The following is a 23,969-nucleotide window of genomic DNA, read 5'->3' on the forward strand; positions in this document are numbered from 1 at the left end:
AAGAAATGATGAGCAGGATGCTCTCAGAAAAACCTGGAAAAACTTTCATGAGCTGATGCAAAGTGAGATGTACTGTATACAAAGTAAAAGCAATATTGCAAGATGATCAGCTGTGAATGACTTGATCCAAGACAACTCTGAAGGACTTATGAAAAATGCAATCCATCTCCAAAGAAAGAACTGATGGTGTCTGAATACAGATTGAAGCATACATTTTTTTAGTTTCTTTTTCTTATGTGGGTTTGGTTTTTTTTTTTTTTTGGTCTGTTTTCTTTCACAACCTGACTAATGTGGAAATGTTTTGCATGACTACACATGTATAATTTATATTGAATTGCTTGCATTCTTAAGGGTAGGGAGTGGGAAGGGAGGGAGGAAGAGAATTTGGAACACAGTTTTTAAAATGGATGTTAAAATTATTTTTTACATGTAACTGGGAGAAAAATAAAATTCAATAAAGATCATTAAGGCCAAGTTAGCTGTGTGTGGAGCCACGTCAATCATTTTTCAAGCATATGAGCTATGCTATCAGCTTTTTGTTGCAAGTTATGAGCATGATCTAAGAACCTAACTCATCTCACTAAGATCCATTCATTTCACTCATGTGAATGTGACCTAAGTCACAGTTTCTCCCTCTCTCCCCCTGCAAGGCATTAAGAAAGTTCCCATTTCTGTGTGACCTTCAGTAACCTAATCCATTTCTGACTAGGCTAGCTCAGTGGTTGCAATGACAATTCCCCTGGTGTGTGAACATGCCAAGAATTTGAGGCATGCTCTTCCACTGGGCTGATGACTAGGAAACGCTGTCCCTCAGGGCTCCTTGGTACACAAAGCCACACTCTGGGCTCCTTTCTGCCATGCCCTTGCCTTGAAGGGCTCACTGGTGTCAAGGCTATTCTGGGCCATGTAAACTAACATACAGATGCCAGACACACGGACGCCATCGCCACACACACTCGGACAGCAAACATTCACCTGACCGTTCTTCAGGCCAACTAGAAGGCCTTCTCTTCCAGGTGGGCCTCCGATCACCTTGATGTAACGAATCAGGGACTCCATCTGCCACTCCCTCTCTTTCACACCTCCAAAAGACAAGCACTGCAGCCTTTTCTCCTAGAAACCAAACATCGATTTACAGATACCTTTAACAAAGCAAACCCTGCTGGTCCTGCCCAAGGAAGTTCTCCTATAACCAGAGGCATCCCTCTGGATTTTAAAGAAATATTGAAATCATTTTGTTCTCATAATTTCTGACTTATGCAAGACTTTCTCTGTTTTATTCCAAATGAACCCAAACCCAGCTCTACTGTTAAGAACCTAGGCACTCCTCCTTCCAAAGCACCCCCAAATATCACTTAATATTGGTCACAAGCTGTGAGCTGTGGCCATTCGCTAGGAAGAATGATGGTCTTCTCTTGGTTGAGGATTCTCTCCTTTAATGCCTAATGGGCATTAAGCTTTAATTATCATTTTTGGCTGTATACACACACACACACACACACACACACACACACACACACACACACACACACAAATATGTAAAAATCCATGCAGAAATACAAATTAAGCTCAATTTCCTGTGTTACTAATTCATATTCTGACATCTATAGGCCAAATCCTATTCAAATGAAATTTTCTGCATTACAAAAAGATCCTCAGGTCCCAGCCACCAACTTGCTTATTTCAAGCAGCATCTGATGTGATAAAAATCCAATATAGTGAAAAGCATCCAAAGATTCTCTGGAAATTGAAGGTTTAACCAACAATAAACATTTTAAAACCCTGAGCTGACAACCATACCCTTGAGAGAAACCTGGAAAAGACACATGGACCACACACACACACACACACACACACACACACACACACACACGCTCCAGACCTGGCAGAGGATGATGTGGTCTGAGCACACCACGAGTAGGTTACACTCAAATTTCTTGACGATCTTTTCCTTAACCCGATAATGCATGTCTGAAGAGTCATCTGAGTACAGCTCATAGATGAGGATCCTTTCCGGCAGCTGGATGGCCAGCCGGTTTTTGTAAATGGCGATCTTCTTCACGAGCTCTTTGCACTTGATCCGAACTATCAAGAAAGGAAAAAGGAGTCTGGGGTCAGGCTGGAGGTAACACAGAAAGTAGGGACGTCTCTCTGCCTTCACCCCACAGCATGACAAGGGGGCCTTGCAGGCCAGCTAGCTATAAAACGTTATTAGTGGCCCAGACAATAAGAGATTGACCACTATGTGTGGGGCACTGCCTGGTTCTGCAGCTCCAGACCTGCTTCTGGGGATACTGACTACCCATAACGCACAGAGAGATACACACTTAGAGCTCCAACATTACAACTCCAGAACTCTGGATAACTGTGGCTTACACTGGAGTGTGCACTGTGGTTCACAAAGAGCTTGCTCCCATTTCATCTTCACCACCTTGTGAGGCCATGTCCATTGGGCAGGGAGGAAACTGGAGCTCACGGGTGGGAAACAACTCTCCCAGACTCACAAGCCCAGAAAGTGGCAAAATGGGATCTCATACTCTGGCCTCCCAAGTGACCTCCCTGCTGAGTGGGCCTGGCCTATACCTGCTGGGCCACACTAGCCAAAACATCCAGGTGTCAGTCTACTCAAAACACCTCGACACTTTGGGATCAGTTTTAAACCCCTCACGTGCATGCTCACAGTGGGCCCCAATGACAACTATTTCTGGGCAGCCTCATCTGCCAAACTATGGAAATACTCTTGAAATCCTGAAAGAGAGTGACCTCTGGTGGCTGCCTTTTTTTTTTTTTTGCATGGGGCAATGAGGGTTAAGTGACTTGCCCAGGGTCACACAGCTAGTGTCAAGTGTCTGAGGCCGGATTTGAACTCAGGTTCTCCTGAATCCAGGGCTGGTGCTTTTTATCCACTGCACCACCTAGCTGCCCCCTATGGCTGGCCATTCTGCTGGGGGCCACGAGCACCATCTCTTCCCCATCTTTCCAATGAAGAGGTGCGGGCACTGAATGTCAAGTCTCCTGACCTGACTCCAGTTTTTCCAGCCAACTTCCTTTCTTGGCATGTGTCAACCCACGTGTGTTTAGCCCTGGTTTCCCCTACCTTTCTGCTCTGTGATCAGGTGCTGGACAATCACATCGGTCATGCTGTCCCTGTAGGCGTAACGATCCTTATAGAGCCCATGGACTGTGCTAAAAATAAGCTGATAGAAGGAAATCGTTCCGTCCTGACAGCCAATCACCTAGAGAGAAAGGATGATGAAGACTCTCTACGGAGAGTCTCCAAACATCACCATCATAACTGCTGGGTTGCATTAACGCAGACAGAAGCACACATGCACATATCTGCTCTCGCTGTCCAACACCTAGTTGAGGGCAGAGTCCTGTGGAATAAATGTCCATTCTTACCACATAATTGGAGTCCGGTTTAACTTTACAGGTCCACACCCAAGAATTCTGATCCCCTATGCTCCCAAGACGCACGCCATCTTTGGTGAAGAGGGACACTTGTTTGTCTGACCCTCCGAGCAGAATATATTCTCCTTTGGTGAAATAGCTAATGCAGCACGGGTCAAAGTTCAGCGACCTGTCCTTCCCAACCTGGAGGGAGAAAGAGCACAGGCAAAGAAAGAACAAATGCGCAGAGTGCGTAAGGGTTCATGAAGCACCTTCGTTAGAAGCCCCGTGGAGTACGGAGGTAGCAAGCACTGCTGTTCTCACTTCACCTCACACCACAAAGCCAGGACTTCAACCCCTTCCGCCAACTCTAAGTCTAGCTTGCTTTCTAACGCATCATTTCCAAGGGCCCTCCTTAAAATGCTCTTTCCTCCCCTCCACGTATTCTTCAAGGCCCTGTCCACATCCTCTTCATCCATGGGGTGCTCCCTAATCCACTTAACAAAAAATGATCTTCCAGGAGCGGACATCTGACCACCCTCCCCCCACCCACTCAGTAGATTCTAGCGGCTCCCCATCGACTCCAGGCTCCAACCTCAGAGTCCTGGTGGCTTCTAGGCCCTTCTCGGTCCGGCCCCTTTCAGCACAGGAGCTCATTCATGGCAAAGATGGTGTTTTTGCCTTTCTCCATATCCCAATGCTTAGCCTAGTGCCTGAGGAGGGAAGACCTCCATGGCTGAACGTTCAGCCTGAGTTAGACCTCCGGCAGCAGACACCTCAGAGGGAGAGGACGTGCCACCAACCGGAGAACCGCTAGCTTCTAATGAATCGGATACCAACCTGTTTGCCACTCAGCTGGTAGAAGGAGAGTTTCTGCCCCCAGTCAGCCACAGCCAGGATGTCGTTATGTTCGTCTCTAATCAACAAGAGACAAAAGGGGTCATGTAGGGCAATGACCTATTGATGTGCTTATTCCTAAGGAATTCAGAAACTGCAGGAAGGAGAAGATACAGGCCCTGACTGCCAGGGGCCAAGCACTGCCTGACTGTACAGGAGCCAGCAGCTGCTGCTACTGAGCACGATACATCAATCAGTCTAACGTGATAAAGATGAGGCAGGGTTAGTGCTCCCCCTGGGAACCCTTGTTTAATTGAATATCCTCCACCCTGGGCTCCCTCGGTAGGGTCCTACCACAGTTGGAGACACTGAAGTCTAGGAATACAAGGGAACAACCAAGGATTTTCTCAGGGAACACGGTTAAGGACTTCAAAGCACTACAGACGTAGTAACTTCATTTTTTAAAAGACCTAGGACCTTTGTTTTTCTTCTTAAATTCAGTAACATTTTGGGGAAGATGGTAAAACAAGGAGCTACACAGTAGGTCTTCTGCAAACAAGGAAGGGTGGGAAAATCCCATCCATGTTTTGATCAACAGAAGTTTTCCCAATCCTTCTCCTTTTTAATGAAAAGGAAGCATTAAAATTTGAAACCTTGATGATTCTCTGAATTTTAAGCACAGGTCACTAGCTAGATCTAATAGGTAATTAGGCCCTTTGAAGGCATGATATTATTTCAGAAATTGAATCCCATCAGGGATAATTAATAAAAGTCATTTTATACTTTCAGGAAAAATAGCTTGCAATAAGTAGACCCAACTGTGAGGACACCCTCAAGAATGCCCCCTGTAATCCTGAGGGGCTGGAAGCACCCCTGAACGGGCAGGAGAAAGCACTGAACTAGAAGACCAGGGGTCCCATAAGTACATCGGACTACAAAAGGACAAGCACATCAGTGGAGGAGGGAGCAGTCCTGGGAAAGCCTGTGGGAGAGACTGCACCATGACTAAAGAACTGGCATGGAGAAAAGCAACATGAACTGGCCTGTGCACTGCTGCAGCTCTCAGTCATCACCACTGGAGCGTGCCTTTCTGCCGGCATGCTGGAAATCATCCCCAAAGCACCACCACCACTTGCCAGGTGGCAACTACAAAAACTGCGGGCATGGTGCTGAGGAGATAATCAGCCCACTGTATGGGGCTGGGTATCTCTTTCTAAACCTATTATGTGGTGGCAAATATTACACAGAGGACAAGGGAATGTTATCTTTGATTTCTCCAGAGATAAACTGATCCACAAGGAATACTCGCTCATTTGTCTGTGGTCTACACAGGGCTAAAGCCTAAATAGGAGGCAAGTACCCCGATACCCAACAGCCCATCTTGGGAGAGCCTGGTACAAATTCATGTGCCTCCCACTATTTCCCAATAAGTGCAGTGACTGGGTTATATAACCAAGCATGCTTGGTTCTCATGATATCCTAATTTAGTCTTCTTTGCCCCTTCTTGTGAGAGATGGTAAGATGGTGAAGCCTAGGAATGAAAGGGTCTAACCAAGGATTTTCTGGAGGAACGTGGTTTATGGAATGTAGAATTTCAAAAAGTTAAAGCTATTTAGCTTAGCACGGCTATTTTTAAAAGACCTAAGACCTTTATTTTTCACAGAGACAGTAAGAGATGGCAGAAATCATCATGGGGAGAGGAGGCAGGAAGGCTGCAAGAGGGTGTGTGTGCGCATTCGTGTTTGTGTGTGTATGCACACGCCTGCATTGTGCACGTGTGTGTCCTGGGCCACAGGGCACCTCCTGGAAACACAGGTGCTTCCATCACCACTAACCCCTTCACCCCTCCCAGTAGAGACATGAAGACAGTTACATCGACCTCAGGGTTCTCCCTCTGAGGCCCGGACTCTCATTGTGGAAGGGCCAACTTTAGCTCTCCTCAGAACACACTCACGAGCTGTCGTCCCTAGGACTGTCCTCTTCTTCCTCGGGCTCCTCTTCCTCTGCCTCACTACCCTGACTACTGTACACGGCTGATTTCAAAGCGGAAGGGATTTCCTGAAAATATCTGTTGACAATGACCTCCTCGGCTTCCTCGTTTTCTCTGTTCATCCAGAAACTCTCCCATCGGCTGTAGACAGTAATTGTTCATTCACAATCATATTAGCTAGAACTACACTAAAGCTATCAATTAAAAATGTGTAACGGGGAGACTGAGCTACACCCAAGAAGAATGTGTGCATCAGGCACACTGAGTACCCTGTTTTTCATGAATTAAAAATGACACACCGAAGCCACAAAGACATCTGTGGTCACAAAATCAAGCAGCAGAGTCTCTGAAATGGGCACCGGAGCCACAGAGTAGAACATATGTCATACAAAATGGCTCAGGAAGTACCAGGCAAAGGACTCGCACCAGAAACCACTGAGCTGAAAAACAGCAAAGCAATGGCCTGAGAAAGGCTGGGTGTCTTTCAGTTAACCTTCAAGGGGCCCAGTGGGGGGTGGAGCTGACAGGGTAATGCTATTGGCAAAAATCTAAATAAAAAGGAACATGGAGATGCCCCTTCACATCTGCCATCTTCAAAAGTGCCCTGGGTGGAAGCAAAGTGGGGGCTGGGGATGTGGGTGTCCCCCACTCCAGAGCAGGAAGGGCTAATAAAGAATTCTGTGCACCTGTAGATGTTCAAGGAAACCACTCAATAAGATTTCATTACTTTGAGAATTTCTGCTTCTTAACAAATGGAAGCTAAAGAGTGACTCTTTGTATGCCCAGTGCTCAGCACAGTGCCCAGCACGTAGTAGGTGCTCAAGAAATGTTTACTGGTTAGTGACTGATTGATCTTGGGCGAGGCAAGGGTTCATCTCTTTATTACTACGTGGGTACAGTGGTTTGCCCTGGCCTGCAGGGAGGCACAACAGCAGGGGAAGGAAAAAAGCCCAAAACACATCTGCAGGCCCTGGGGAGGGTACCTCAGGGTACAGCTGAATGAGCTAAGGAAAAGTGGGAAGGTAGGGAAATAACCCCTTGGCAATGGGAAGGGATTCACACTATCTGCATTATTCGGAACAAAGGGGGAAAAATCTACTTCAGGCTAGCCTGGAAAATGGCTAAACCTCTGGCCTTGTGGGACCTGTGGCGCTCACTCTAGGTCCCTGAAAAAAGAGTCAAAGCTCTATTCCAATCCAGCCTAATTCAGAATTAAACCAACCGGTGATTCTAATAGGGGCTCTGTGAGAAGGGCTATGAGCCCTGGATGGAGGCAACAGGGACCAACCCTTCTAGGAAATATTCTCTGAGCAGCCACGGTTTTCCTGAGAAACGTGAGCTCCAGATACAGGTACCTGGAGGGGTTCCAGCAGATGGACCAGATGGGGGACAGCGCACCTCCTGGCCGCTCAATCTTCACCTTCTCCTCCCCGTTTTTATTCCGGATGCTGATGATGCCATTGAACATCCCCAGAGCAAGGTACTGACCGTCATTTGTCCAGCTGCTCAGAAACCCACCATCGAGCGCACCACCGAGGAGACAAAGAGAAGACAACGCGGGGTGAGAAGTGGCCTTTGACATGCCTCTCGTGAAGCATCACTGGATGGATGACAAAGAAAAAAAACTTGGAAGGACCTGAGAATTCTGATCACTACAAAGGCCAACTCCGATGCTCAAGGACTGAGATGAGAGCCCGCTGTGCGGCTCTTGGCAGAGGGTGGTTGACGCAGGGGAAGAGGAACATTTTTGGACACAACCAGGGCAAGAATAGATTTTGCTTGATTGTGCATTTTTGTTATGAGGGTTTTGTTTTCCTTTTTTTCCCAATGGGGTGGTAATGATCAGAGGGGAGGGGGAACAGGGAGAAAGTAGCAGGGAGGAAAAGAAAGAAAAGAAAAATGGGACAAGGAGACATCCTTTTAAAAATGCAGAGCAGAGAAAAAGGCCAGAAAGAACAAACAGGGAAAGCAGTGAAAGCTACGGGCTGAACTTACTGTGTCTGTCACAAGAAAGTCCAGCTGTACCTAATAGAAACCTGTGGTTTCATGTATGACTCTCTTTTTCTCTCCTACCGTGTATATGGAAATGCCCATTTTAGTTGATGTTTGTCAAGTTCAGAATTAAAAAAATTAAATTAAATTAAAAAGCCTGGCAGGCTTTCAAGGTTCCAGGGTGCAAACAGAGAGAACCACACCTGATGTCCTCTTTGACTTCTCCGATTGATAGCAAGACATAGAAAAGAAGCCTGTGCGGTCACTACTGCCCTGAGGGGCCCTGGTGCCCTCAGCTCTGGGTGATGCCTTCTCACAAGTCAGGGAGATTTTGTGATGCTGACAGCTTCAGTGTCTCACCTCCAGCCACCTGACACTCAACAAGGCTTCTCTCTGGACCATAATCACTACCCAAAGGGAGCCTGGAGCACTCGCTCTCTCCTATCCTCCCTCCTGCTCCCTCTCCCTTTCCCCCTCTCTTTCTGTCTCTTTCTCTCTGTCTCTTTTTTTCCTTCCTCTCTCTGTCTCTGTCTCTCTCCCCCTCACTCTGTCTCCTCTCCCCAACTCTTGACAATGAAGGAACAAGCCTGTTTTCCACTCATCTTTTCATGAGGACAACAGAGAAAGCCCAGGAATACCTGAGGCGGAACCCACCCAGCCCCCTGCCTCCCCCCAGCCCCTGGCAGACGCTCACCTGCAACAGGTGATTTTACTGCTTGATTTATGTTTGGAGACAGACTTCTGCTCGGGTGACCACAAGCCTTGGGGGAGGGGTGAGGAGGAAAAGATGAAAATGAAAAATAAAGCTCAGCTGAATTTTGCTGAATTACAGACAATAGCTACAGGAAAATCAAATGTGAATTAGGGCCACAAAGTTAATTCACTGCTGGTACTCAACAGATTTAAGGAACCATAAAACTGCCAACTCTTAGAGCTGGAAGGGATCTTAAAAGGAAGCTGAGGGGGCAGCGAGGGGGGCGCAGTGGATAAAGTACTGGCCCTGGAGTCAGGAGGACCTGAGTTCAAATCTGGCCTCAGACACTTGACACTTACTAGCTGTGTGACCCTGGGTAAGTCACTTAACCCTCACTGCCCCACAAAATTAAAAAAAAAATAAAAAGAGGCAGCTGAGGAGAAGACTGAGGCCCAGAGAGGAGGCCTGACTCATCTGGGGCCATACAGCAAGTCAATGACAGGGTCAAGAATTGACCTAAGCTCTCCCGCTTCCAGCTCTACAAGTGTGTCAATTATATCCTGCCAAAGCATCCTTCGTGAGCTCTGGCTATAGGAGACGCACTATGTTCTCAAAGCAATCAAACCTCTCGTGAAACCTTGGGTTTCTATGTGCTTCCCATATTTATATATGGGAAGACCAACTTTAAAGTTTCAAATTTGGTCATTTCTTGCTTTCTCACTCTGTATATAATCCAGGGCAAAATAGCTTTCTCCTTCTCTAGTCTTCTTCTGTTGGCTGATTTGTGTTCAGGAAATAGAAACCAATTCTACGACTGGCCTGAGCCAAACAAAACCAGAAGATAAATGCGGTGCAAAGATACATTTCTACGCAGCAAACCCAAGTCTTCAGAAAGCCAGTTCTGTATCATCTACTCTTGGCCTATCTCTGCCATGGCCTTCCTGACGCCGCCTCCACTTAGAAAGAGACTTACAGCTCTTCAGTGACTTCAGCCAGTCCCTCATTTGGTTCCAACACAAACCCGTGAGGTCAGCCAGGTAGAAGGAAACAGAAGCTTCATGTGATTAAGTGGTTTGCCCAGGGCCCAAGATCCAGGTCTTCTGTCTTCCTCCTAGTCCAGTGAAGGTCACAACGCCCAAGCTCAGAACCTACCTCAGGCACTTGCTTTGACCCTGGGCAAGTCACTCAACGTCTCTCAGCCTCAGTTTCCTCAGTTGTAAAACAAGGACAATAGTAGCACCTGCCTTCCAAGGTGAGGAAGAGATAAGGTGAAATGTGGCATGTGCACCATGTAAATTATGATCACTGGCGTTATATACTGACTTCAGCAGAGCTCATGCTGTAGGTGACTATGCTAAAAACCAGACACCTCCTATAACTGAGATCCGTCAAACCATCTGTGCCCTTTCTTTATGCTCCAACAGGCCCTCAGCACTGTACTGGTTGCCTCTCCCTTCCCCAGGGCCCCCAGTCTTCCTCTCACAAGAGTCCTTCCTACTGGAGGTGAGAGGAAGGAGAAAGGGGGAGAATTTAGAACTCAAACTTTTTTAAATTGAATGTTAAAACTTGTTTTCTACATGTAACTGGGGAAAAATAAAATATTATCAAAGTCAAAAAATAAAAGAATCCTTCCTAGTCTCAACACATTTTTAAAAGATCCTTTTTTCAACAGTGTTTGGCTATCTCAGAAATGATGTGAGAGTGGAGAAGTAGCATCCAAACACTGCACCATTCTTGGGTTGGCGGGGTTTAAACCCACTCCTGATTCACCATTGTACAGTTATCCAAGAAAAGACCTTTGGGAAGTCACACTTACCAAAGTCACTGGAGGAACAAGATGCCAGCTGGTGGGTAACGGGGTTGTAGGAGACACATTGTATGGAATCGTTGTGTCTGTAAAAAACCACACACACCACTTTTCAATGGTTCCAACTGGAGTCCTCAAAGCAAGAGCATCATCCTAGGTCACAAATATGACCACAGACTGCCTCAGAGTCAGATTCTCCATGAGACTTTGTGGGGTTTGAACAAGTTTGTGCCGCCTGTGGCAGATGTGAGAATAGGATGAACAGGCAGAAAGAGAACCTGCCTATCAAATCCAATGACACAATAAACACATGAATAAACATGGTGAAAACTGAGGATGTATAAGTATAAGAGGGAGGCTGTGCTGGTCATTAATTACTTCTCAGATCTCCTCATTCTTTTCTCTTTGGACATTTCACCTCTGCCCCAGCTGCTCTCTCAGGAAGCTCATCCCATCCCCTATACCCCCCCCCCACACACACAGGCGTCTAACCTTTATAGTAAAAGAGTTCTGTATAAAAGAGTTCAGTAAAGGTCTCTTGCTACAATCGTTCAAAAAGGAAGAGTCAAATTAAGGACAAAAAGGTTACGTACGTGTACTTCAGAATACCTTCCAGTTTCGCTGTCCAGATGATAACACTTTTGTCAGCTGATCCAGAAGCAAAACGCTTGCCTAAAAGATTTTCATAAAGAAAACCCTCCGTGTTAACTCACATTTGTTTTAAGTCACCATCTCCAAGTGCTAGAACAAGCTGACATCCTGGACTCCTGAGCCAAAGTGTAGAAAGGGCCCCCCTCCTCTCCCAGCCCAACACAGAGACCCTTCGAGTGCTGTCCTCTTTGGGGCAATGACCGTTTAGTTAGCATTGATCCCCAGACTGCAGCACCAGACACAACAACAAACACTGGCCAAGGGACAAGTACTCTGAGACGGTCACCAGGGCCCTGACCATGCTCCCAAGCCGGATCCAGTCCACAGTCCAGCCAGGCTTGCCTCCTCACCCACTCCAACCTGGGCCAGACTGAAGCCTCCCTCCCAACCTTCCCTTGGACTCAGGTGGAATCTTGTGTGGAATGCTCAGCCTACCCATCCTCCAGGCACCAACACAAGCTCCACTTCCTGCTAGGAAGTCTTCCTCAGTCACTTCCAGCTTGCCCAGCTCTCGCCTCCTGCCTGACTCTTAAGGCATTTATCATTTCCACTCCTTGATTCAAGAGCAAATACTTAGCTACTCTGTGCCACACACAGGCCAAGAAAAAGACACAACCACTGTCCACAGAGAGCCTAGACTCTCCTAGTGAGGACACAATAAGTACCAGTCAGCAGAAGGCAGAACAGGTGGAGCAAACAGAACTCCAAACAAAGTAACGGGGGACAGTGTGAGGAAGGAAAGGGCACTTCTAGCTGGGAGGTGGAAAGGGGAGCTCTGGGAACAGCCACTACCTCAATTTGCCTAGAACAGAGCGTGTGCAAAGGTGATTATTGCTACTGGAAGAATGGACTGGCTCAACATGGACACTCTCACTATAAATAAAGGAAACACTACTCACCCATAGGCTGGCTCACAGGGGCCCCTTAGAGAGGCAGGTCAATAAAGGAGCTGGCAGCCAGCTTTACCAGGCACGCAAAGCTGTATTGGTCCAGAAGAACTGGCCCAGCTTCTCAAGGGCAGGATCTGTTTAATTCTGTCTTTGTGGGCCCAGTACCTACCCCAGTGCCTGGCACCTGAGAGGTGCTTAATAAGTTGATGATTTGGTTCAAAGGCTCTGAGGAACATCAAGACCCCGGTCAAATCAACTGAAACCAACATACCAACATTTATGACAAAGGATGAAGAGGTAGAGGTCGGCTATAAAGTGGACAGCCAGCTGGACTTGGAGTCAGGAAGACAAGAGTTAGGATCCAGCCTCTGCCACTTACTAACTGTGTGTCTCTGAGCAGGTCAGGGAAACCTCTCTTGTGCCTCAGTTTCTCCATCTGTAAAGTGAGATCAGAGGCTCCCTAGGGGTCCTCCCTAAGGGCTCTGGCTCTCCCATCCTATGAGATCTCTTCCAGAAGCCGTGCCTTGTGAACGTGACTGGTGTGGGAGTGTTGGAGCAGGTACCAAGTCTCTCCAAGAATCATCCTGTGCATCCCTGTGAGTCTTCAAACAGACTGGGTGCGTCCCAGTGGGGATTCTGATATACAATACACAGTCTTGGGCTAATAGGTTTAAGAGTCAGAAGGAAACTAACAGATCATTTGGTCCAACCCCTTTGTTTTCACAAATGAAGAAACCAAGGTCCAGAGAGGTCAACAGATTTTCTAAGGTCGTATGAGAAGCATTAAAAGCAGGTCCAGGACAGGACCCCTGGCCTTGCCTTCAAATCCAGCTCTCCTTCCACTTCACGGAGCTGCCGGCCCCTCTAAGCTGAACTCAAAAAAGTGAAAACTACAAAAGACCAACGCCGGTGCTTTGTCATGGGGTGGAGCGGTCCCTCTGCTCTCAAAAGCTACATCAGCACACGGCAAGGTTGTGATGCTTCTAAACCACACTAGGAAAGGTGTGACTACACACCCAGCAAGAGAACCTGTTGGCTTTCTGAGGACCAGGTTACACACAGAGAGGGACCTCGTCAGCGCACAGTGGTCACGTGATCAGGTCTTTGGCCAAGCCGGCCCATGGAACGACAAAAACACCAACGGCCTTGGGGCCTGTGCCATCATCGCCTTGCTTCTTCAAGAGCAGTAACAGGACGGGGCAAAAGGGCAGACGGTGCTAAGAATTTTACAGTCTCTAGACTGGCTACAGACATTCATTTAACAATCAGTACTATGAACGTGAGATTCTTGTCCAATGATGAATACATTTACATGTTTCTGGAGGAACTGAAACATTTCAATGCCACAGTCTGACTATAAATAAAGCTAGAATACATAAGCAGGTTGCAGTTAAACAGAAAGACGGATCTCAGGTTCTCCTTGGAGAAGCAAATGAAGGAGCTGTCACAGTTGATTTAATTAAACAAGTCCCCAAAGCCAACTAGAAACCACTACGTGGAATACCACATCATCCGTCCCAGTAAATCAATCAGATAATGAACAAGCGCATATGACTCACACACCAGGCACTGCACTACATACGCAAACAACAAAGCAAAGAGGCCCCTGCCCTCAAGAAACTTGTAACAAGACGCCCACATGTAGGTGGAAGTACAACAGATACAGAGTAACCTGGGGCAGGGGAGGCCCTTGATGCTGGGGAGGCCAGCATCACGGACCACGCAGAGGAAAGGTGAGTCTTAAGCTGGGTCTTGAAGGAGGTGGGAAGTGCAGGCGCACATGAGGCGCAGCACAAAAGGCTACTGTACCAAGTGCAGGATGAGTGTCAGCTAAAAGCCACAGAGAAAATCCAGCATCTTGGCAGGCCTTTCCAGATTCACCTCATGGTCTGCCCTCTCTCCCTCAATCTTGTTCTGTTCAGTTGTCTATGCCTCCAGAGGTGGGCTCCTCGGTAACAGGGAGAGCTAATGTCTATTTATAAAGCACCTACTGGGGGGCAGCTAGGTGGTGCAGTAGATAGAGCACCAGCCTTGGATTCAGAAGGACCTGAGTTCAAATCCAGCCTCAGACACTTGACACTAGTTGTGTGACCCTGGGCAAGTCACTTAACCCTCAATGCCCCTCAAAAAAAATAGTAAATAAAATAAAATAAAGCACTTACTGTCTGCCAGGCACTGAGCTAAGTGCTTTACAATTATTATCTCAGTGGATCCTAGTGCTGTGATTATCCCCCTTTTACAGATGATAATAATGATAGGCATTAATATTATCCCCACTTTAAAGATACTGACACTGAGGCAGACAGAGGCTAAATGACCTGCCTGGGTCACACTGCTAATGAGTGCCCGAGGCTGGATTTGAACTCAGGTTTTACTGACTCCAGGACTCTGTATGCTATTGCGCCCCCTAGCCCCTCAAAACAGGAATTGTTTTCACTTCTGTCTATCTCCTGCACCTGGCATGGGGTTCTCTGCCCAGCATCTTAATACTCTGCCCACGGTAGGCTCTTAATGATCAATTGCTGAATTGGCTTGGATTGAACTAGGCATATGGCTGGGGGGGGGGGGAGCAGAGCTCTTCATGATCTTTTAAACCAAGTCAAGAGATACACTGACACTGAGTAACTTCAGTATGAAAGTGGACCTGGGAAAGTAGATTGGAGAATTGGTCCACGGTAAGAAACAAATGAGGTCAAAGCTTGCAGACAACTCAGGAGCCCATGCTTATTCTTCCGGGGGAGAGTGAGGAGAGATCACAAATATGGCAGCACTTTCTTTCTATCACAAAAAATGGAAACCACTCAAACTTAAAAGCCAGGAAAGGGCTGGCTTGCCCCATGGGACTGAGTTCTGAATGAGCTGTATTTGTGAAGGTGGAACAAAGGACAAGTTCAATATCACACTAGAAGAAATAAAAGAAATGAAAAGATCCTGGGCCATTCCACCAGCCCCAACCTGACCTAAAAATCCATTGCCCATTTTTTAGAAATGATGCTAATTCTCACCATTTCCAAAGTCAAGACTCTAGGGAAGCCAAGGGTGCCCAGGAGTCATCTCTGTCTGCCAATACTCACTCTTACCAACTAGCCAGGTGGGGTAACTTGGGGAAGCCTTCAAAACATTACTGAGGAAGGTGGAAGAGGATAAGAAGTGGTCAAGGAGATTTGGATCAGACCTGTGAAGGAGCAGAACTCCTGATAACTTCATTCTGGATGGGCTTGAGAAGGAAGCAGAAACAGCACTTTTAGAAATGAAGTCAGGAAGAGAACTAGGCTGAGCCAAGGACACAGAGGAATCCCACTTCAAAATGCCTGAAAGGGGCAATGGTGCAAAATCACGGAACTGTTATCCAAAACCGAAGGCTCTACCGATCCAAAGAAGTACAAGAAGTGCACCAGATCACTGGGTGATAATGGCTCTATTTTTCCTAAAACGCCAATTTCACTAAATTCTGAGGGTGTCCAGAAGTATCTCTGAAGCCAGCAGTCACAGGGAGCCGGCAGGGGGCTAGTAAACCATAAGGGCCCCTTACCATCCTTAGCGTAGGCCACACAATACACAGTGTCTTTGTGCCCTTTCAGCGGCTGAATTAAGGTCCCATCAGAAGTGTCATAAACCTAGAGAAGAGAAAGAAGACAAGTTAGGTGCTCGGAAAATGAAGGGCTCCATGAGCAGCAGCAACAAACACTTCTTAGGGACCCTTGGGTGGCAGATGCTGCCTTCCAGGAGCCCCCAGTCTAACAGAGAAGCAGCTCCTCGAGCTGTGCCAGCAGGAGTCCTGAAGTGCTGCAGTGGCCAGAGGGCATTCCTAACGCTAGGGTCTTTTCTACAGGCGATGCATGAGAGGGAGCTGATGAAGGTCGCCAGCAAACAGAGGGGAGGTGGGTTCTCCAAACTCTGCTGATCTAAGCAACGACACTGGCCAGAGAAACCCTGAAGCCTCACAAGGACTCTGTGCCAGAGGCACTGGAGGTCCTCTCCTCCCGAGGAAACGGAGGGGGAGAAAGCTTAAGTGACTCATCCTGGGCCAAAGCCCCAGTAAGCGTCCGGGTGAGAGGCAGCCCAGACCGCTGCCGGTGCACCACTCGGCCTTTTAAACCTGGGCTAGCTATTCAACAAAAACTCTACTGCTCCCCTCAGATGGAAAATGAGAAATGACACTGCAGGGCATGAGAATAACAACTTGTAAATCTCATTCACAGCTTCTAAACTGCTTCCATAGAGATGCTCTCATATGCTAACCCTCATAAACATGATGAGAGAAGCAGTCAGGTATCTTCTGCCCACTTTTTTGGATGAGGCACCAAGGCTCAGAGATTCAGGGATTTAACCAAGGGCACACAGAAAGGAGTGGGGGGGGGATTCGAAAACTGGACTGATGATGCCCAGTGCCATTCTCTTTCTGCACCAGTCACCCCTTATTAGCATGCTGCTTTCTATTTGCCATGGGCAACATACAGCATCTATAAAATGGGTCAGGGCAGGAGGAAAGGAGGCAGAGAAGTTTTGTAGGCTCAGGGTGATTCCAAACTTCCTGTTTCTCAAGGTCTGTATGACAATTTCATTTTACTTTGACAGTTTAGGCGTCTCTGATTTCATGATGATCACGGCCCAATCACAGCTTCCCGAGGACAGTCCCTTCCCGCCCCAGGACAGAGAGGGGAGCTTAATTCATGTTTATTGAAATGAACTAAATGACCACAGAAAGGTCAGTTTGGGAGGGACACTGACCCCCGGAAAATAAAAACAACAAAAAAGTGTGAGAGAGCTCCAGAGGACCTTAAATTAGTTAACACCAAAGGATAGCGTCAGACTCTGCAAATGTCATTTGGTTTCCTGGGATCTTTTTTTTTTCCCCTTCTTTTCATTCTTTGTGTAAGGGGTGGCTCTCTGGGAGGCAGAGAGGGCAGAAAGACAAGAGGAAATGGAGGTGATGTAAAAAAAAAAATCAATGAAAAAAATGACACATAAAAAGAGCTTGGATTGTTTGGCCTGGGGAAGGAAATAAAGGGAGCACTTAATTTAACTTCCAGGAAGAGCCGAACAAGAGGAAATAGATGAACTTTTTTTTAAGTGGGGGTGGGGGGTGGGGAGTGGGGGGGTGAAGAGTCATATAAAAGTTTTAGGTTCAACATAAAGAACTCTCCAAAAATGAATTTTACTCCAGAAGAAGTGTATGATCTTCAAAATGCATTGAAAAACTGAAGAAATACTGATTCTCCTAGAATAGCTGGAGACAGTTATGGCCGAGAGCTGTCACATTGACTGACGGCATATACTCTCAGAGCCCCTTCCTGCCCTCTTTCTTTAATTCCTCCCAGAAAAAAAGAAAACATCAGCTGCCGCCAACTTCTGCTCATGCAATCTTGATTAGCTATTTTCTACTTAAGCCTGGTTATCTCAGAGCAGAAAGAGAAAGATTAATGAGTGACATGAAAATATTATTTCACAGAATCCTATTTGATTCTCTGCCTCCCTGTTTTAAATAGTCCATTTCCATCCCCATTAAAAAGTAATGATTGATTTTTCCACCCTATCCTTTTTATCTCAAAAAAGGTCACATTTTAGGAGCACTTAGGAGAAGGAAAGAAAAAGCACTTTATAAAAGGAAATGCCGAATAAATCCTACCAGTAATCTGTTTCCTGCAGCCAAAATCAGCTGAGTTCCGTCGGGCTTAAATGCAAGGTCATATATACTAAACAGGAGACAAGACAAAAGGAAGATTATGAACCCAAATGGTGAGGTCTGCCAATGGTCAGGAAATAGATTTCAATTCCATTATCAAATGCTGCCTACACCTCAAGGAAAAAGTACAGTAAGAACTATATTTGGTTTCAAATTCCAGTCAACCACTACCCTTTCACAGCCCACTTCATCACTACCCATTCTGCAGTCTGCTGTGTATCCAGAGTTCTACTTGCCCAGGGACAACTTATGGTAATCAAGGACACTAGCTATTTATTTCAGTATTTATGTAATACAGTTTGGAAAGTATGGAAGAATTAGCTGTTGAAGGTCTGCATGGGCTGGTAAAAGTGAACTGTTCTGCAGTGTTGGTTGTCACTATTATTAAAATTATTGTTTTCAGAGTTTAGGTGAATATAGTAATAACCCATAGCAATACTAGCACCATAAGATATATATATATATGTATATAATTTATTATTAGGATAGAAATCTCATAAGATGTCAAATATGTAGAAATATACAATATCAAAGTATGACAGATCCCCATTACTACTAGCACCATTATTATTATTGTTGCTATTTTTAAATGCATGCTCCTATTGACAAAAAGCTCAACTTTCCTTTGCACATTTTATTAGTAGCATCAACAACAAATACGTTTGAGAACCTATCAGAAAGAAGGCACTAGGATACAACAATATTTAAAATATGGACCTTGGGCAACTTTCTTTAGCTATATAAAATCTACTCATTCTACATAGCTTTTTACAATGTTTCTACTAAATGAGAAAAGCATTTATATGATTAAGTGGCCCTATGTTACTAGTTTTTATCAAGTAGTAAAAGTGCTGGTCTGTTCATTCTCTCTTCTCTCATCTTATGCTAACTACTTTTTTTAACTAATAAATTTTTAGACACATAATACAAAACCCCAGAATATCCACAACTGAATCCTTCATGACATATAATCCTCAAATACAGTTGTGGCTGATAATAGTACAAGCAACCTAATACTTGAAGTATTCTGTATGCTTAATATCAATTTTGTCCAATTTTTAAAGTTTTATTTTCGATTAACAAGCATTTAAAAACAAGCATTTTTATTAATCTTAGTATTTATGCAATTGTATTTGGCTTCTCCATTAAACAAATTTTTTAAAAGATTAAAGCAAACCCGAAATACTTAGCTGTTGAGTCCAACAAAACAAATGCACACATTAGCCATATCTGAATTGCATGTCTTTCTACATCTTCATCATACCCCTCTCCCTCCCTCCCTCTCTCCCCCCTCCTCCCTCTCTCTCTTTCTGTCTCTGTCTCTCCTTCCCTCCCTCCCAAGAGGTAAAGGATATGTTCCATCTTCATTCTCCTGTACTCCTGCTTGATCATTTTGTGCCTCAGAGTTCTAAAGTCCCTCAAAGTTGTATAATTGCTGTATAAATTCTTCTCATTCTGCTCACTCTGCATCCGTTCATGTATGTTTTTCCAATTTACTCTGAAACTGTCCACTTCATCATTCCTCACGGCACAGTAATATTTCATTACAGTATACTATGCAATAATCTGTTTAGCCATGGCCCAAAAGGAGGATACCCTCCAAGTTTCCAATCTTTGACTACCACAAAAAGAGCAGTTACAAATATTTTTGTACACATAGATCCTTTCCCTCTTTCTTTAATTTCTCTTGGGTACAAGCCTAGTAGTCGTATAACTGGAGACTACCCGCTATATATACTGTTCACAGAGAAGTAAATACAGGAAATATATCAAATAAATACAAGGGAAAAACACTAACAACTGGAGAAAAGCATCTTGCAAGAGAATGCATTTGAGTTAAGCCTTGAAGGGAGACAGGAGTTTGAAAAGATGAAGGTGAGACATAGCCTACGTAAAGTCAGAGAGCTGGGAGAGAGACTATGAGGTCCAAAGAAAACCAAGAGGCCCAGTTTGGCTGGAATGAAGGGCAGGTGAAAGGGATTAACATGCAATCAGTCTGGAAGGATCAGCTGGAGCCACCCCGTGACAGGCTTAAACACCAGTGAGAGAGGTTTGCATTTTACCCTATAGACGATGGAGAACATGTAAGCTCCTTTATTCAGAAGGGTTATATAGTCAGAGCTAAGCTTCCAGAATGTGGGTTTGGCAGATGTCTGGAGGACAGGCTGAGAAGCAGAGAAACTGAATGCAGGGAGATGATTTAGAGGTCACTTCGATCATGTAGTCAAGAAGTGATAAGGGTCTGTATGAGAATGGCTATGGTGTGAACAGAGAGAAGCAGACAGATATGGGAGACACTGAGGATGTGGAACCAACAAGATTTAGCAGCCAATTGGCTATGAGGGGTAAAGCGACATTGAAGTATCGAGGATATCTCCGAGAGTTACAAGCTTTCATTATTAGAAGAATGATGGTGCCCTGGACTGAAAAAGAGACTAAGGATGTGCAACAGGAATAATGAGAAAAGAGGATAAACGCTGACTTAGAAATACTGAATTGAAGATGCTTATTGGGTAACAGATGTCCAGCATACATTCAGATGTGCAGAAGTCATCTACATAGAGGTGACAACTGAACCAACCAGAACTAATGAGCTCACCAGAAGTGGGCACAGAAAAAGGAAAGGGAGCCCAGGATAGTTCTAGAGCTCACTCACACATAGGGGAGGGAACACATATGATGATACTGCCAAGGGGACTACGGAGGGTAAGTTGGGTAGAATTTTATGGAAATTCAATATATGACATTATATGGTGTCTTTCTTCTTCCAGGGAGCACAAAGTACCCTTCCAAGAGTACTTATGCTTAATTATTATCAATTTTCCATTATCTAAAACAAGAGTTCTTAACCTACGGTCAGTGAACTTAAAAAAAATGATAACTATAATTCAATATAATTGGTACTTTTTTTTAAGCTTTAAAAACATGATTCTGAGAAGGGGTCCACAGGTTTCTCCAGGCTACCCAAGGGGTCCATGACCCAAAAAGGGTTAAGAGCCCTCTGCCGGATCCATCAGATTAAAGAGTCCTCTCTGAGTCAAGGTAACAGGATCTATGCAGATAAGAATACAGTTATAGGATTTAAAATTGGGAAGGACCTAATCCAACCCCTCATTGTACATGTGTGAAGTGACGCTCCCAAGGTTGTACAGATGTGAAGAAGCATAGTGAGGGAACAAGCCCTGATCTCCTGCCTCCAGAGGGCCTCTCATTGGCACAGCATACAATCTCAAGGCCACAGATAATTGCAAGGAATAAGACAGATGCTAGATGGAAACACAGACAGATAGTTAGACAGATAGACAGATGATAGATAAAGATAGATACATAGATGATAGAGGGACTATGAAGAAAGGCACACCAATTCACTGTTGGTGCAGTTGTAAATTGTTCCAATCGACTTGGGAAAACAATTTGAAATTATGCTTTGAAGTCACTAAACTAGGGGCAGCTAGGTGGCGCAGTGGATAGCACACCAGCCCTGGATTCAGGAGGACCTGAGTTCAAATCTGGCCTCAGACACTTGACACTTACTAGCTGTGTGACCCTGGGCAAATCATTTAACTCTCACTGCCCCGCCAAAAAAAAAAAAAAGTCACTAAACTGTGACCCTCTGAACCAGCCAGTGATATGACATTTAGGCATACACTATATCCCTAAGGAGGACGAGTAAGGAAAGATTTCATATATACAAAAATACATACAGCAGCACTTTTTGTAGTAGCAAAGAACCATAAGGAAAATAGGAACTCAACAATGAGAAAGTGGCCAAACTGTGAAATATGAATATAACAGAACATTACTGCACCATAAGAAATGTCAAGTATAAAGAATTTAGAGAAATTTGGAGAAACTAGTATGAACCAAGAATAGAACAAAGTAAAGATAACCAAGAGAATCATTTACACAATGACCACAACAATGTAAAGGAAAACAACACTTCAGAACACTCCTCAATGTGGCAACTAATAGCCAAGTTCAGAGGACTCCATGCAGCATGCTTCTTGGCAGAAAGACTATGGATGTTGAACGAGCCATACATTTTCAAACGGGGTCCATACTGTGTTGATTTGCTTTGCTTGATGACATTAATATTTTGCAAGGAAAATTTCTATTTGAGGAGTGCACTGGGGCAAAGTCAGAGCATCTATAAGAAGAGAGGCAGGAAAATTAAAACATCTCTGAGGTATCACCTCACACCTATCAGAGTGGCAAATATAACAAAAACGACAAATATTGGATGTGGTAGGGAATGTGGGAAAGCTGGGATGCTAATCCACTATTGGTGGAGTTGTGAAAAGATCCAGTCATTCTGGAGAGCAATTTGGAACTATGCCCAAAGGTCTATGGAACTGTGCATACCCTTTGATCCAGCAATAACAAAGATATCCCCAAAAAGAGAAAAAGACCTATTTGTACAAAAATATTTATAGCAGCTTTTTTTGTGGTGGCTAAGAATTGGAAATCAAAGGAATGCCCATCAACTGGGGAATGGCTAAACAAGTTTTGGTATATGATGGTGATGGAATATTATTGTGCTATAAGAAATGACAAGCAAGATGATTTCAGAAAGGCCTGGAAAGACTTGTATGAACTGATGTATAGTGAAGTGAACAGAACCAAGAGAACATTGTGCACAGAGACAGCAATATTATTTGACAAAGGACTGTGAATGATGACTATTCTCAACAATAGAGTGATCCAAGACAATCCCAAAGGACTACTGATGAAACATACTATCCACCTTCAAAGAAAGAAAGAAGGGATATTATATGACAGAACACAGACTGAAGCATGTTATTTTTCACTTTCTTTCATTTTTTTTCTTTTTCCAAGTTTTCTTGTATAAAATGACTAATATGGTCATGTTTAACATAATCATACATGTATAACCCATATCTGATTGCTGCCTCAGGGAGGGAAGGAGAGATAAAAATTGGAACTCAAAACTAAAATAAATTAAAATGTTTATTACTTTACAAAAAAGAAAGAGGCAGGAAATGTAATATCATGTACAGTGAACAGTTTAGAAAACCAGTTTGCCTGGAAAGAGGAGTAGGCAAAGGGCAACAACATGAAGTAGGGCTAGAAAGGTAGGTGAGAAACAGGCTGTTTGTATCACATATTAGAAGCAATTGAAAACTACTGAGGATTTTAAAATAAGGAAGTAACAGGGTCAGATCTGTTTCAGGAATGTTAGTTTGTTAGTTAGACAGAAAATAGATTAGAGACAGGAGAGGGCAGCTAGGTGGCGCAGTGGATAAAGCGCTGGCCCTGGATTCAGGAGGACCTGAGTTCAAATCCGGCCTCAGACACTTGACACTTAGTAGCTGTGTGACCCTGGGCAAGTCACTTAACCCTCATTGCCCCCCCTCCAAAAAAATGTGATTAGATACAGGATAGGCATAAGACAGAGGAGGAATCAGCAAGACTTGTCTGCTGACTGGATATGGGAAGTGAGAAAGAGGGAAGAGTTAAAGATGACTGGAAGGATGATGGTACCCTTAACAGACATCAATCAGTAAGCACTTATTCAGTACCCACTATATGCCAGGTATCGTGCTAAACACTGAGGATACAACTGCAATCAATGAAACAATCCCCATGAGAGTTTGAAAGAGGGATGGATACCTTTGGGATGAAAAAATGAGTTCCACCTTGGACATGTTGGGAACTGAGATGCATATGGAACATGTCAGTATAAATGCTTATACTTGATGCAGAGGTGTTTGGGTTAGCAGAGTGAAAAAGACTGTGGGAGTTACATGCTATTAAAAATAAAAACCTGAGGGGGAGCTAGGTGGCCCAGCAGATAAAGCACTGGCCCAGGAGTCAAGAGGACCTGAGTTCAAATCCAGCCTCAGATATTTGACACTTACTAGCTGTGTGACCCTGGGCAAGTCACTTAATTGCCCAATTGCCTCAGAAAAAAAACGAAAAGAAAGAAAGAAAAAGAGGGAGTCATGATGGACTTAAGGAGAAGAAGGGATTTGGGTATCTCTAGGATTAAGTGTTGGGAAAATTCTTCCACA

General features: G+C 44.8%; 1 protein-coding gene across 4 annotated transcripts in view; it reads right to left on the reverse strand.

Annotated features, from left to right (window-relative positions):
• The window catches only part of IFT122 (intraflagellar transport 122), a 73,109-nt gene that overhangs the window by 40,434 nt on the left and 8,706 nt on the right, over positions 1–23,969 (reverse strand). For 3 of the 4 annotated variants that reach the window (XR_006354161.1, XM_043978008.1, XM_043978009.1), the window contains exons 2-12: positions 17,881–17,947; positions 15,784–15,868; positions 11,304–11,382; positions 10,720–10,796; positions 8,904–8,970; positions 7,573–7,719; positions 4,231–4,306; positions 3,403–3,594; positions 3,098–3,236; positions 1,883–2,085; positions 976–1,113 (exon numbers count right to left, since the gene is read on the reverse strand). Coding sequence is in view for 3 of the 4 variants with exons in the window: in XM_043978008.1 (XP_043833943.1) it covers positions 976–1,113; positions 1,883–2,085; positions 3,098–3,236; positions 3,403–3,594; positions 4,231–4,306; positions 7,573–7,719; positions 8,904–8,970; positions 10,720–10,796; positions 11,304–11,382; positions 15,784–15,868; positions 17,881–17,947 (1,270 nt within the window). In the remaining variant the exon portion in view is untranslated. Of the gene's footprint in view, positions 1–975; positions 1,114–1,882; positions 2,086–3,097; positions 3,237–3,402; positions 3,595–4,230; positions 4,307–6,181; positions 6,359–7,572; positions 7,720–8,903; positions 8,971–10,719; positions 10,797–11,303; positions 11,383–15,783; positions 15,869–17,880; positions 17,948–23,969 lie in introns of all 4 variants that reach the window. The other variant, XM_043978011.1, reaches the window with a different exon arrangement.

This window comes from Dromiciops gliroides, chromosome 1 (genome assembly GCF_019393635.1).
Source record: "Dromiciops gliroides isolate mDroGli1 chromosome 1, mDroGli1.pri, whole genome shotgun sequence".
Taxonomy (NCBI): Eukaryota; Metazoa; Chordata; class Mammalia; order Microbiotheria; family Microbiotheriidae; genus Dromiciops; species Dromiciops gliroides.